Genomic DNA, 13605 nt, shown 5'->3' with positions numbered 1-13605 from the left:
GGGCGCCGAGTCACAGGGGCGGGAGGACAGACGGCTCCGAGGAAGGGAACGCGGAGGCCGCCCCGCCGCGCCCTCCCGCCGCCCTCCGTGCAGCCGAGATGGGGGCGCCGTCCTGGCTGCTGTGCGGGGCGTCCCTCGCTCTTCCCCTCTGGGTCGGAGCAGGTACGTGGGTGCGTCCGCGGGCCTCCCCGCCCCGCTCTGCCAGCCCCGTGCGACGTCCCGCGGGCCGCCGGACACCCGCGCGTCGCTGACGACTCCGCCGGGATGGCCCGAGGGAAGCTCGCGGGACGGGGAACAGCAAGTGTCGGGTCCTAGTGCTCCGATGCTCGGCCCCAGATGTCACCTTTGAGCTTTGAGACTGTCTGTCGTGCAAGAAAATGAACATGAATCCTCCCAAATCTTTAACATCCAGATATGATACGAATTTAGTAAACGGTATCATTTTACTTTTTACTTTGAAGAAATTTCAAATGTAAATAAAATTTGCGAAATAGCGTAAAGAACTCTTGTCTATCCTTTATCTAGATTCCTCATTTTAAAGACCATTTCCCCATATTTACTTTATAATTTTCTCTGTGTGTGTGTGTGTATTACACACAATATTTTCTAAACCACCTTTTCTAAGTCATTACAGTTGTGTGCATCACACCCCTTTACCTCTTCATATTTCAATGTATATTTCCTGCATCTTTTCAGTGGATATTTATACATTTCTTACATAAACACAGTATAGTTATCAAATTCAGAAAATTTAGCCGTCGCATAATACTTTTATCTAACTTATAGTTTATATTCTAATCTTATCAATGGTTTCATTAATGACATTTTAAACCCTTTTCTTTCCTTTCCGGTAGAGAATCCAATCCAGGATCACACATTGCATTTGGTTGCCATGAATCTTCCATCTCTTTTAATCTGGAATAGTTCCTCCGTCTTCGTTTTTCATGACACTGACGTTTTCAAGGAACACAGGCAATTGGTTTACATTACACCCTTCACTTAGGTTTGTCAGGCACGTCCTCGTGGTCAGGTCCAGGCTGTACCTTGTTGGCTAGAACGCTGCGTAAGTGCTTTGCGTTCTCTCCAGAGTGACGCTCAGAGGCACACGGCGCCCACTTGCCCCGAACTGGCGATATTCAGTTTAACCACTTGGTTAAGCTGTCGTCCAGTTTCTCCACTGCATAAATCCCATTTGTCTTTTGTAATGAATGATTTGTCAGATGCATATTGTTTTGTTTGAAGCAGAGGGTTTGCACAGGGCCTTGAATATGATTTGAAAAGATGTGAAGATAAGCTGAATCGTTTGATTTTGTGATTGCTGAAGGGTTTATGAGGTTCCCATCTGCCATTTTCTTGCAGGAATACAGACGGCTGTTACAGAATACATGTAAACCTGTTTTAAAAGAATACTGGTGTGACATTTCAAGAAGCAGTCTATCAGATTTATCAGACGTGTATGAACAAATATTACATGTTGGACAAGATGGCTTTCTTATGTGCCATCTGAACTTCCCGAAGAGTTGTGTTTTGGATTCAGTAAAGTGGTATAAGGTAAAATTTTTAAAAAGTCTTCCTATTGATATTTTTCCTCCTCTTCTTTAAAACCCCCTTGTCTTTTTCTACCTTAAGTTGTACCTTTTAAGGCAGAATTGATAAAGAGATTTGTGTGCCTATGATAGATTTGTTAGCTAACAGCCCGTGATGTTACCCTGCCAATTATTTATTTTAAAATTTTTGGTTATTATGGCTTTCTCATGTTTTATCATTTGGATAAAACCTCCACCTTCCCCTCATTATCTTACTTTTTAGCCTATCTCTGTTTTTTTCACATTAATTTGTTTGTTTGAGTGGGTACTACATGTTCATGGTTCAATAATTACAGATTATCTCTTCTCTTTTAATATCTGCTTCTGCAGTAAGAGCCATCTTTAGTCCTTATTCCAATATATTGGTTCTCTCTCCTTCTTTTAATTAGTTATATCAGAAATTTCTCAGTTCTGTTGGTTTTTCAAAAAGCCAACTTTTACCTTTTTTGATCCTTTCAGTGATATGTTTCATGTTCATTTGTTTTTGTTTTCCTCTTCCACAAGGAATGTGGAAAGTGAATGTTCCTATACATGGCTGTTGATGTACATTTACCAGAGTGTGATGTTTTCTAGTGTACATGACTACTAGCCCTAGGACAGCTAGATTTAGGGTATGCGTACGACTGAAGTATTCAACTTTATTGATGTTGCCAAATTGCTATACAAAATTTTATGTCAGTTTATTCTCTCGCCAGTAATATTCTAAATTCCCTATAGCCTTGTGTAGGCCTTTTTGTACTGGAAGACTTTAATTAATTAATTAATTAATTAATTAATTAATTTTAACAATTTGGTGGGTATAAAATGTTACTGTATCATTGTTTTAGTTTGCTTTTCCTTAATTATTAATGAGATTGACCACCTTTTCCCATCTTTTTTCCATATGTTTATTGGCCATTTCTGAATCCCTTCTGGACTGCCCACTCATTCTTTTTGCTATACTTCTTTTTCTCATTTTTCTTACCATTTTCTTGCTGACATATAGTTGATTTTATGTATCTATATATCCTGGGTACCAATGCTGGGCATGCATTAAGAAAATATTTTTAATGAAGTATGACATATACATGAAAATGCACAAATCATAAATGCATGAGCTTGTTGGATTATCAGAAAGCGAACACACCTTTTAATTACCCCTTCCCATCAAGGTCAAGAATGAAAACGTTACCAGCACCTCTGAAGGCCCATCTCTGCCATTTGGCAAAAACTGCAATTCTCAAAGATAACCCTGATTCCCAAAGATAACCATCCACCTGACTTACACTAACATAGATTATATTTGCCATTTTTTGAAACTTTAAAAATTTGAATCATATTGTGTGTAGTATTTTGTGTCTACTTCCTTGGCTCAATAGTAACTAAACCTGTGAGAAGCATCAGTGTTTTTGCATGTAGCTCTAATTCATTCATTTTCATTGCTGTGCAGTATTTCATTATTATCTTCAGATTTTTTAGTTGTTCCTAATTTGAGGGTATTAGAAGTAAAGCTGGTCTGAACATTATTACATGTATCTTTTGGTGCATGCAATTTTGTGGGGCATTTTATGTAAGAGTGAAATGGCTGGATCATAGGGAATACCTTCTTTTAACAAATGACCATTAGATCTGAGAGGAAAGAAAGGAACACTTTATTTCCAGAGAAAAGACAATCTGTAGATCGGGAACACAGCCTCTGAGGAACGGAGAAAGAAGCAATTTTTAAAAAATTTTTATTATTTATTATAAGCATATTCATTATTACAAATCATGATTTTTCTTTATTCCCTTTACCCGACCCATCACTCTCCAAACCCCCTCCTTCTCTGCTCCCCATCTGTAGCATCCTTAGGTTTGGTCTCTCCTTCTGAAAGTTCAATGTATTGTTATGATCTCTCTTTCTTTCTTCCTTCCTTCTTTTCTTTCCCTTCTTTCCTTCCTTCCTTCTAACACCCAGTTATAAGTGAGAACATGCAGTATTTCTCTTTCCTTGCCTGGCTTATTTCATTCAACATAATTTTCTCCAGACACATCCAGGTTGCTGCAAATGACAGAATTTCATTCATTTTTATGGCTGAGTAGTATTCCATTGTGTCTATATACCCATTTTCCTTATCCAGTGGTCTGTCAATGCATACTTAGGTTGGTCCCATATCTTGGCTATTGTAAATAGAGCTGCAATGAACATGGGAGTGCAGGTGTCCCTTTGACATGATGATTTCCATTCCTGTGGATATATACCGAGTAGTGGGATTGCTGGATCATATATGGTAGTTCTATTTGTAGTTGTTTGAGGAATCTCTATACTGTTTTCCATAATGGCTGTGCTAGTTTACGGTCCCACCCACAGTACAGAAGAGTTTCCCTTTCCCCACATCCTCACCAGCGTTTGTTATCCTCAGTCTTTTTAATAATGGCCAGTCTAACCGGGGTGAGATGATATCTCGTCGTGGTTTTGATTGTCATTTCTCTGATGACTAGTGATGCTGAGCATTTTTTTCATGCACCTGCTGTCCATTCTTCCTTTGAAAAATGTCTATTCACCTCCTTTGCCCATTTTTTAATTGGATTATTTGTGTTTTTACTGTAGAGTCATTTGAGTTCTTTGTATATTTTGGATATTAATCATCCCTTGTCAGATTTATAGTTTGCAGATATTTTCTCCCATTCCATAGGTTATCTTTCTGCTCTGTTGATTGTTTCCTTTGCTGTGCAGAAGCTTTTTAATTTGATATAATCACATTTCTTTATTTTTTATTTTGTTGTTTGTGCTTTTGGGGTCTTAATCATAAAGTCTTTGCCCAGTCCTACTTCCTGGAGTGTTTCCCCTATTTTTCCTTTAGTAATTTTATGGTTTTGGGTCTTATATTTAAGTCTTTAATCAGTTTTGAATTGATTTTGGTATATGGTGAGAGGCAAAGGTCTAGTTTCATTTTTGTGCATATGGATGTCCAACTTTGTCAGGACCATTTATTGAAGAGGTAGTCTTTTCCCGAATGTATGTTCTTATTGCCTTTGTCAAAGACCAGCTGGCTGTAAGTATGTGGGTTGATTCCTGGGATTTCTGTTCTGCTCCATTGATAAGAGTGTCTGTTTTTATGCCAGTACCATGTTGTTTTGGTTACAATAGCTTTGTAATATAATTTGAAGTAAGATAGTGTTACATCTCTGGCTTTATTTTTTTTGCTCAGGATTGCTTTGGCTGCTTGCGGTCTTTTGTTGTTCCATATGAATGTTAGGATTGTTTTTCTATTTCTGTGAAGAATGTCATTAGTATTTTTATGGGGATTGCATTGTAGAATGTACATTTTCAGAATGTCAGTTCTTTCCATCCAAGAGTATGGTATGTCTTTCCACCTTTTTGTATACTATTTAATTTCTTTCAGTAATGATTCGTAATTCTCATGTAAACATCTTTCACCTCCTTGGTTAAATTGATTCTTAGGTATTTTATTTTTTTGGTGACTATTGTAAATGAGCTTGCTTTCTTGATTTCGTTTTCTGCTGGTTTGTTACTGGCATATAAAAATGCTGCTGATTTTGGGGTATTGATTTTGTATCCTGCAACATTACTGAGATTGTTAATCAGCTTTAAGAGTTTTTTGGTGGAGTCTGTAGGTTTTTCTAAATTAAAACCACGTTGTCTGCAAACAAGAACAGTGTGACTTCATTATTTCCAATCTGGATGCCCTTTATTTCTTTCTCTTGCCTGATTGCTCTGGCTAGTACTTGCACTACTATGATAAATAGGAGTGGTCAGAGTGGGCATCCTTGTCTTGTTTATGTTCTTAAAGGAAAAGCTTTCAGTTTTTTCCCATTCAGGATGATATTGGTGATTGGTTTGTCGTAAATGGCTTTTATTGTGTTGAGATAATTTCCTTCTATACCTAATTTGCTGAGAGTTTCTATCATGAAGCGACATTGAATTTGTCTAATCCTTTTTCTGCATCTATTGAGATACTTATATGATTTTTATCCTTGGATTTGTTGATGTGGTATATCACATTTATTGACTTGCATATGTTGAAACAACCCTGCATCCCTGGGATGAATCTCACTTGATCATGGTGTATAATTTTTTTTATATGTTGCTGTATTCTGATTGCTGATATTTTGTAGAGTTTTGCATCTATGTTGACCAAGTATATTGGCCTGTAATTTTCTTTTTTGTTGTTTCTTTATCTGGTTTTGGTATCAGGGTGATGCTGGCCTCAAATGAGTTTGGGAGAATGTCTTCTGTTTTAATTTTTTGAAAAGTTTGAAGAGAAGTGGTATTAATTCTTCTTTAAAGGTGTGATAGAATTCAGCTATAAAGCCATCCAGTCCTGGGCTTTTCTTTGTTGGAAGATTGCTGGTTACTGTTTCAGTCTCATTGCTTGTTGTTGATCTGTTCAGGTCCTCTATTTCTTCTTGGTTCAGTCTTGGTAGTTTTTATGTGTTCAGAAATTTATCCATTTTCTACAGGTTTTCATATTTGTTGGTGTACAGTTGTTTTTAATAATCTCTAATGATCCTTCATATTTCTGTGGTATCGGTTGTAATGTCTCCCTTTTCATTTCTGATTTTTATTATTTGGGTCTTTGTTGTTGTTGTTAACCTAGCTAATGGTTCGCCTATTTTATTTACTCCTCAAAAAACCAACTTTTTGTTTCAATGATCTTTTATACAATTTTTTTGGTCTCTATTTCATTTAGTTCTTCCCTGATCTTAATTATTTCTTTCTATATTTTGTTTATCTTCTCAAAAAACCAACTTTTTGTGTCAATGATCTTTTGTACTACTTTTTGGTCTCTATTTCATTTAGTTTTGCCATGATCTTAATTATTTCTTTCTATCTACTACTTTTAGGATTGGATTGCTGTTGTTTTTCTAGTTCCTTGTGGCATGGTGTTAGGTCATTTATTTGAAGTTTTTCCATTCTTTTGATGTAAACGTTTATTGCAATAAACTTCCCTCTTATTACTGCTTTTGCAGTATCCCACCGGTTTTGGTATGATATATTTTTATCTTCTTTAGTTTCAAGAAATTTTTCAATTTCCTGTTTAATTTCTTCTTGGCCCATAGGTCATTCAGGAGTCTGTTGTTTAGTTTCTGTGCACTTGAGTGGTTTCCAGAATTTTTCTTGTTATTGATTTCCAGTTTTAATCCATTGCGGTCTAAAAAGATACTTGGAGTGATTTCAGTTTTTTAAAATTTTCTGAGACTTGATTTGTGACCTAATATGTGGTCTATCCTGGAGAATCTTCCATGTGCCAATAAGCAGAATATGTATTCTCTAGTTGTTTGATGAAATGTTCTATAGATGTCTGCCAGGTCCAATTGGTCTTAGATTTAGTTTAAATCCTATGTTTCTTTGTTGATTTGTTGCCTGGGAGATCTGTCCAATGCTAAGAGAGGGATGTTCAGGTCACCAACTATGATCATATTAGAGTCTATCTTTTATTTTTAGGTCTAAGAGTGTTTGCTTTACATATCTGGATGCTCCAGGGTTGGGTGCATATGTATTTATGATTGTTATGTCTTCTAACTGGACAGATCCCTTTTTGATTACATAATGGTCTTCTTTGTCTCTTTTTATGGTTTTTGGTGTGAAGTCTGTTTTATCCAATATGAGAATAGCTACTCCTGCTCGTTTTTGCTTTCCATTTGCATGGTATGTCTTTTTCCATCCCTTCACTTTTAGTCACTTTTAGTCTGTGTGTGACTTTACAGGTGAGGTGAGTCTCTTGAAGACAGCATATCATTGGGCCCAGCTTTTTAATCCAATCAGTCAGTCTGTGTCATTTCAATGGGGAGTTTAATCCGTTTACATTTAGGGTTGTTATTGACAAGTATTGCTTTACTCCTGTCATTATATTGCTTTTTGTTTAGATGATTTAAATATCATTTGTTGTTTTCTTTTTTTCCTTTTTTTCTTTTTCTTTATTTATTTGTTATAGGTTATGAATATTCATGGAATACAAAGCTGATTGTCACCACTCATGCCCAAGATGTGATGGCCAAATCCATACTGACAGCATGTCCATTACCTCAAATTGCGATTATACCTTGTCTCCTGCACCCAATTATTCCTGACATCACTCTGCATCCCCTTTTCCCCCACTCTACTTTAAATCCCCAGGTATGCTCTCTCCCTCTGCAAGTCCAATGCGCCACTGTGATTTTTCTTTCCTTCCTTCTTTCTCTTTTAGCTCCCACTTATGAGTGAATCCATGTGGTATCTCTCTGTGCTTTGCTTATTTCACTCAACATAAGTTTCTCCAAGCTCATGCAAATTAAAACCACATTGAGATATCACTGGCCATAATTAGACTGGCCATAATCAAAATGATGGAGAGTAAACAAATGCTGGTGAGGGTGTGGAGAGAAGGGAACACTCCTACACTGCTGGTGGTACTGTAAATTAGTACAATCACTATGGAAAACAGTATGGAGGTTTCTCAAACAACTACAGATAGATCTTCCATACAATACAGCAATCCCACTTCTGGGTATATACCCAGAGGAATGGAAATCATCATGTCAAAGGGATACCTGCACTCCCATGTTCATCCCTTATCTGTTCACAATAGCCAAGATATGGAACCAACCTAAATATCCATTGATGGACAATTGGGTAAGGAAAATGTGGTATATATACACCATGGAAAACTACTCTGCCATAAAAAAGAATGAAATTCCCCCATTTGGAATGACATTTGTTCTTTTCTTCCCCTTTTATTTTTCATCTTCAGTGCTACTTGGGTTTTTGAGGTAACATGATTTAGCTTCTCTTTCTTGTTTGCATTTTGGTTCTAATGGTGAGTTTTGCTCTCTCTTGTAAATCTGTGATAGTGATTATTGTTTTCCAGATTCCAGATGCAGGCCTCCTTTGAGAATTCTTGCAAAGCTGGTCACATGGTAGTGAACTCCCATAATTTTTATTTGTCTGGGAAATATGCTATTTCTCTCTCATTTCTGAAGGGTAACCTTGCTGGATATGGAATTCTTGGCTGGCAATTTTTTTCTTTTAGTATTTTGAATATATTATCTCATTTTCTTCTGGCCTGTAAGGTTTCAGTTGAGAAGTCTGCTGTTAATCTGATGGGGCTCCCTTATAGGTGATGATGCTTTTCTCTTGCTTCTTTTAGAATTCTCTCTTTGTCTTTGAGTTTTGCCAGTTTGACTATAATATGTCTTGGAGAGGATCTTTTTGGTTGTCATCTGTCTGGGGATCTGTGGGTTTCCTAGATCTAAAGGGTTTACATATCTCCCTACACCTGGGAAGTTTTCTGTTACTATTTCTTTGGATAGGTTTTCAGTGCTTTTTCTTTTCTCCTCCCCTTCTGAAACACCCATGATTTGGATGTTTGTGCAATTGATGTTGTCCTCTAGCTCTCTTAAACTTTCTTCATTTTTTAAAATTCTTTTTTTCCTTTTTTTTTTTTTTTTGCCTGCCTAGATTATTTCAAAAAGGTCTGAAATTCTTTCTTCTGCTTGCTGTAGCATGCTGCTCAAGCTTTCTGTTCTTTCTTTCATTGAGTGAATCCTTCCTTTTTAGGAGTTCTGTTCATTTCTTTTTAAGGTATGTATCTCTGTAAATTTCTTCCTTCATGACATGGAGTTTTTCTTGTTTCATTGTATTCTCTAGTTGATTCTTCTCTTATCTCTTTGAGTTTTCTTAAGATCGTAGCTCAGGATTCCTTTTCAGACAACTCAAGTGTCTCCTGGTCTATGGGGTCTGGTAGTTGAGAATTACCATATTCATTCAGTGACATCTTATCTTCTTGTTTATTTGTAATTCTAATATTATTTGTTGCTATTTGGTCATCTGGTAGGACGCTTGTTTCTTCTGTTACTCTGGAGTGGGCTATGAGGAGAAAGACTTCCTCCTCTATTTGTAGACTCTTTATGTGACTCTTGTATCAATGCAGGTGAGTGTGAAATGGGCTGCCTCGGCTCCTGTTTGGTCAGTGGGCTGGCTTCTCTGGGGCTCAGCATCAGCTGATGGCTGCACTGGGGTTAGTGCATGGGATGGAGCTCACCTGGGTGCCCACTTGTTCAGTGGGTAGACCCCTCTGGGGCTCAGGTATGGACCTGCTGCTGTGTCTGTGTCAGTGCATGGAACTGGCACTCACCTGGGTGCCCACTTGGTCAGTGGGCAGGCCCCTCCAGGGCTCAGGTGTGGGCAGGCCTGTGGCTGTGTCAGTATCAGTGTGCTGGACTGGCACTCACCTGGATGCCCACTTGGTCAGTGGATGGGCTCTTATGGGGCTTAGACATGGGTAGGCCTGGGGCTGCAAGAACCAATTTTTACGCCTTGCAGAGTCAGCTTTACGTATGCATGTATATATATTCAGCAGGTTCAGGGAAATTCTACGAATTGATGAGGGAGGTCATGAACATGTGCAATGAGTAAACATAGATATAACATATGTCCTATCTTCATTTTGGGGTGGAGATTTAGTATTAAAATGAGGTGAAATTCGACTCTTAATGGCAAGAGGTAACTAGAGGACATCAAAGTTGGTCTGTGCACAGACTCAACAAACTGACCAAAGCTGGTTGGGGTTTGGAGGGCTAATCAAGAGAAGATGTCCCTGAAGCCAACCTTCTGTCCAGTTGGAGCTGCACTGGGCCCTGAGAATGAGAGGGAGGGGTTGATGATTGGCACCAAGTGGGCTGTCTGAAGGCCAGCAAGGAAATTTTCCAGCTGCAGCTGATCTGACATTATCTTCTAGGAGTCGGTCCCTGCTTGGTTACAGGAAAGAAAAATCTCATGATGATTAACAACAAATACATATTTTGTAAGAATGGGAATATATGTCTAACCCCTATTCTGGATGGCTGTTTGGTTCTGTTTGGTAGTTTTAAAGTGTCTCTTTGCAGCCACAGAGAGTCCATTTTTGTTTATCTGTTGGGGTATGTCTTAACAGTTTGAAGTAAGTATAATATGCCAAAACATTTTTCAAATTGGTGTGCCAATTTACAGTTCCAGCAGCAGTGTTCAAGAGTTGTTTTTGCTCCTGTATCTGATAACACATGGTATTTTTAATCTTTTTAATTTTTGGCATTCAGATGACTGAGTAATTGTCTCATTTTGGCTTCAATTAACATATTCCTGTTAATGATAATATCTATCTCCTTTATGCTTGCTTATTGGTCATTGGATGTGTGTCTTTGTGTAATTTTTTCTGCAGAGTACATGTGAAAGTATTTGTCTACTTTTCTATCTGGTTGTCTTGTCCAGAGGTTTTCAAACTTTTTCTGTAAAGAGCCAAATAGTAAATATTTTAGGCATTGTAGGCCAGATGATCTCTGGTTGAACCACTCAGCTCTGTTTTGGTAGTGCAAAAGCAGTTGCAGACAATATGGATACGAATGAGTGTGGGTGTGTTCCACTAACATTTTATTTACAAAAACAGGCAGTGAGCCAAATTTGGTCCATGGCCTCTTGTCTTATCTATTTCTTATTGATTTACAGTAGTTCTTTCTGTATCTAGATATTAGTAATTGTTGGTTACATGTGTTGTGAATATGTTTTTCTGGGCAGTGGCTTGCCTTTTTACTCCTATGATGAGGTCTCAAACTTCATTATAATGTAGTCTAATTTATTAATTTTTTCCTCTGTGGTTAGTGCTTTCTGTGACTTGCTCAAGAATATTTTCCTACCCCAAGATAACAAGATATTTTCCTATATTATATTCTAGAAGTTTCATTGTTTTTTCCTTTTCCATTGATTGTGTGTGTGGTATTAGATAGGGTCAAATTTAATGTTTGCCATGTGGATTTATAGTTCACATATTCTTTCCACATTGCTTTTCATGCCACCACTGATTTAAGTCAATTGCTTTTTGTGTGTGGATTTGTTTCTGAACTCTGTAGTGTTTTATCATTCTATTTGTTTTTCCTTGTTAATTATTATGGCATTAAATAAGTCTTAGAAGTTCGTATAAGCCCATTAGCTTTTGCTTTTTCCTAATTATTGCCTTGACTATTCTAATCCATTGCATTTTACATATAACTTTACAATTAACTTGTCAGTTTTCACAAAAAGACCACCAGAACCTTCATTGGATTTGAACTGAAATTTATAGGTCAGTCTTTATACATGGTGCAATTACTTTTCCCATGTTGTCCCTCTCCTTTGAGGTTATCTTATTTTTATATAGCCCTCTAATTTTCATAAATTTTAGAATCAGAGGACCGGTCCGTGGCTCCCTTGGGAGAGTGTGGTGCTGATAACAACAAGGTCACAGGTTTGGATCCTTATATAGGGATGGTTGGTTAGCTCACTTTGGAGAGCCTGGTGCTGACAACACCAAGCCAAGGGATGAGATCCTCTTACCAGTCATATTAAAAAAAAAAAAAAAAAGAATCAGCATGTCAATTTTCAAAAAACCAGTATTTTATATTTTAATTGTGATTGCAGTATAACTATTAATAAATTTAGCAAAGATTGATATCTTTGCAATTTGGAGTCTTTCAAATCAAACATGATATATCCCACCACTTTATTTTTTAAAATTTCTCACAACAATGTTTTATTGTTGCTTTGTCTACCATGGACTTGTCACCCCTCTTCCCCTGGGTGATGGAGCCACAAAAGATTACTCAAAGCCCATCTCTTCTGAGAAGTGAGAAGCCCCGAAGTGGTTAATCTCCCAGAACCCTCAAGATAGAGGCATTCCTTTCATTTGGCAAATTAACCACAAATTGGGGTTCTCTTCCTGCATTTTTTTTTCCTGACCAGGAAGTTACAGGAACAGAAAATAGGTGGGGTTATAGTTTAACAATATAGGCTGGTAACATTCAGTAAAACAAGCCAGATGACATTTCATAAGGCAATTTAAGTGATTCACCAACAAAAGCTTGATCTTAGCAAACATTTTCTTTTCTGCATACTTGCTACAGTGATTTCTATAGCATATTTAAACATCATTCAAGCAGTTTTCTTGACATATCTAAAGAACAATTGGTAGGTTAGTCAATAGTCATTCAAGCCAGAATGAAACCAGCAACCTGAAACAGTCAAAGTACACAATGCCACCTCTAAACAGTGATTAAAATTGATTAGATGGCTTTTGCTAAACTTATCTGTGGACTTTCGTCCCCTAATCAAGAGCCTTTTGGCTCATTCATGCATTACCTAAAAATCCTATTCTAAGATCAAAGGAGAATCAAGATTTCTAACCCACTACATTTTATAATTTGCTGAGTGGTTATCTCACTTATACACTATTAAACTTATTCCTGGGAAACTGATATTTTTAGATACTTTTGCAATAGTATGTTTTTTTATTTTTATATTCTTTTTGTTGCTGGTTTAAAGAAACACAATTTATTTTTGTACATTGTCCTCGTATCTAGGAATCTTGGTAAATTTGTTTGTTTATCCTAATGATTGATTTGTAGATTCTTTTGGATTTTCCACATATAGTCGTGTTGTTTGCAGATTAATGACAGTTTTAGTTTTTTGCTTTCTTATTGTTATGACTTTTATGTTTTTTTACTTCCTTATTACACTAGGTAGGAACTCCAGAACACTCCAGAAGTTACCACCACTCCAGTGTTATTACTCTACTCCAATGTTATTGCCATTTCAGGAGTGGTGATAACATCATCTTTGTGTCATTTCACCAAAGAAAATGCTTTTAACATTTTTCCATTAAATGTGATGTTTGATTTAAGATTTTAATAAGTTTCCTTTATCCAATTAGAAAATTTTTCTAGCTTGCTTGGACTTTTATTATGCATTGATCTTAGGTTTTGCAAAATGCCTTTTGAATTTTCATATAATTTTTCTTTTTATTCTGTTAATGTGCTGAATAAAAAGGATTACTTTTTAAATGTTACATAAATATTGCATTCCTGGAATAACCCAATTTGGTGAGTAACCCTTTTTATACATTGCCAGATTTGGTTTGCTAATATATCGTTTAAGATTTTTGCATCTATATCATAAGTAATATTGGTTTGCAATTTTTGTTTCTTATATCCTGTCAGATTTTGGTATGAAGGATATGCTGGCCTTATAATATAAGTTGGGGAAAAAAGTCTT

The 13605-nt window shown here is 36.9% G+C and overlaps 1 protein-coding gene across 1 annotated transcript in view; it reads left to right on the top strand.

The window, feature by feature from the left end:
* The first annotated feature begins 264 nt into the window (after nt 1–264).
* Nucleotides 265–13605, top strand: part of IL1RL2 (interleukin 1 receptor like 2) — a 58401-nt gene continuing 45060 nt past the window's right edge. The window contains 3 exon segments of the mRNA XM_063077828.1: nt 265–308; nt 1360–1391; nt 1394–1551. Of these exon segments, the coding sequence (XP_062933898.1) occupies nt 265–308; nt 1360–1391; nt 1394–1551 (234 nt within the window).

The sequence above is a fragment of the Cynocephalus volans genome, chromosome 14 (assembly GCF_027409185.1).
Source record: "Cynocephalus volans isolate mCynVol1 chromosome 14, mCynVol1.pri, whole genome shotgun sequence".
NCBI lineage: Eukaryota > Metazoa > Chordata > Mammalia > Dermoptera > Cynocephalidae > Cynocephalus > Cynocephalus volans.
Note: the sequence above shows the minus strand (reverse complement) of the source record. Positions and strands in the feature narration are given on the sequence as shown.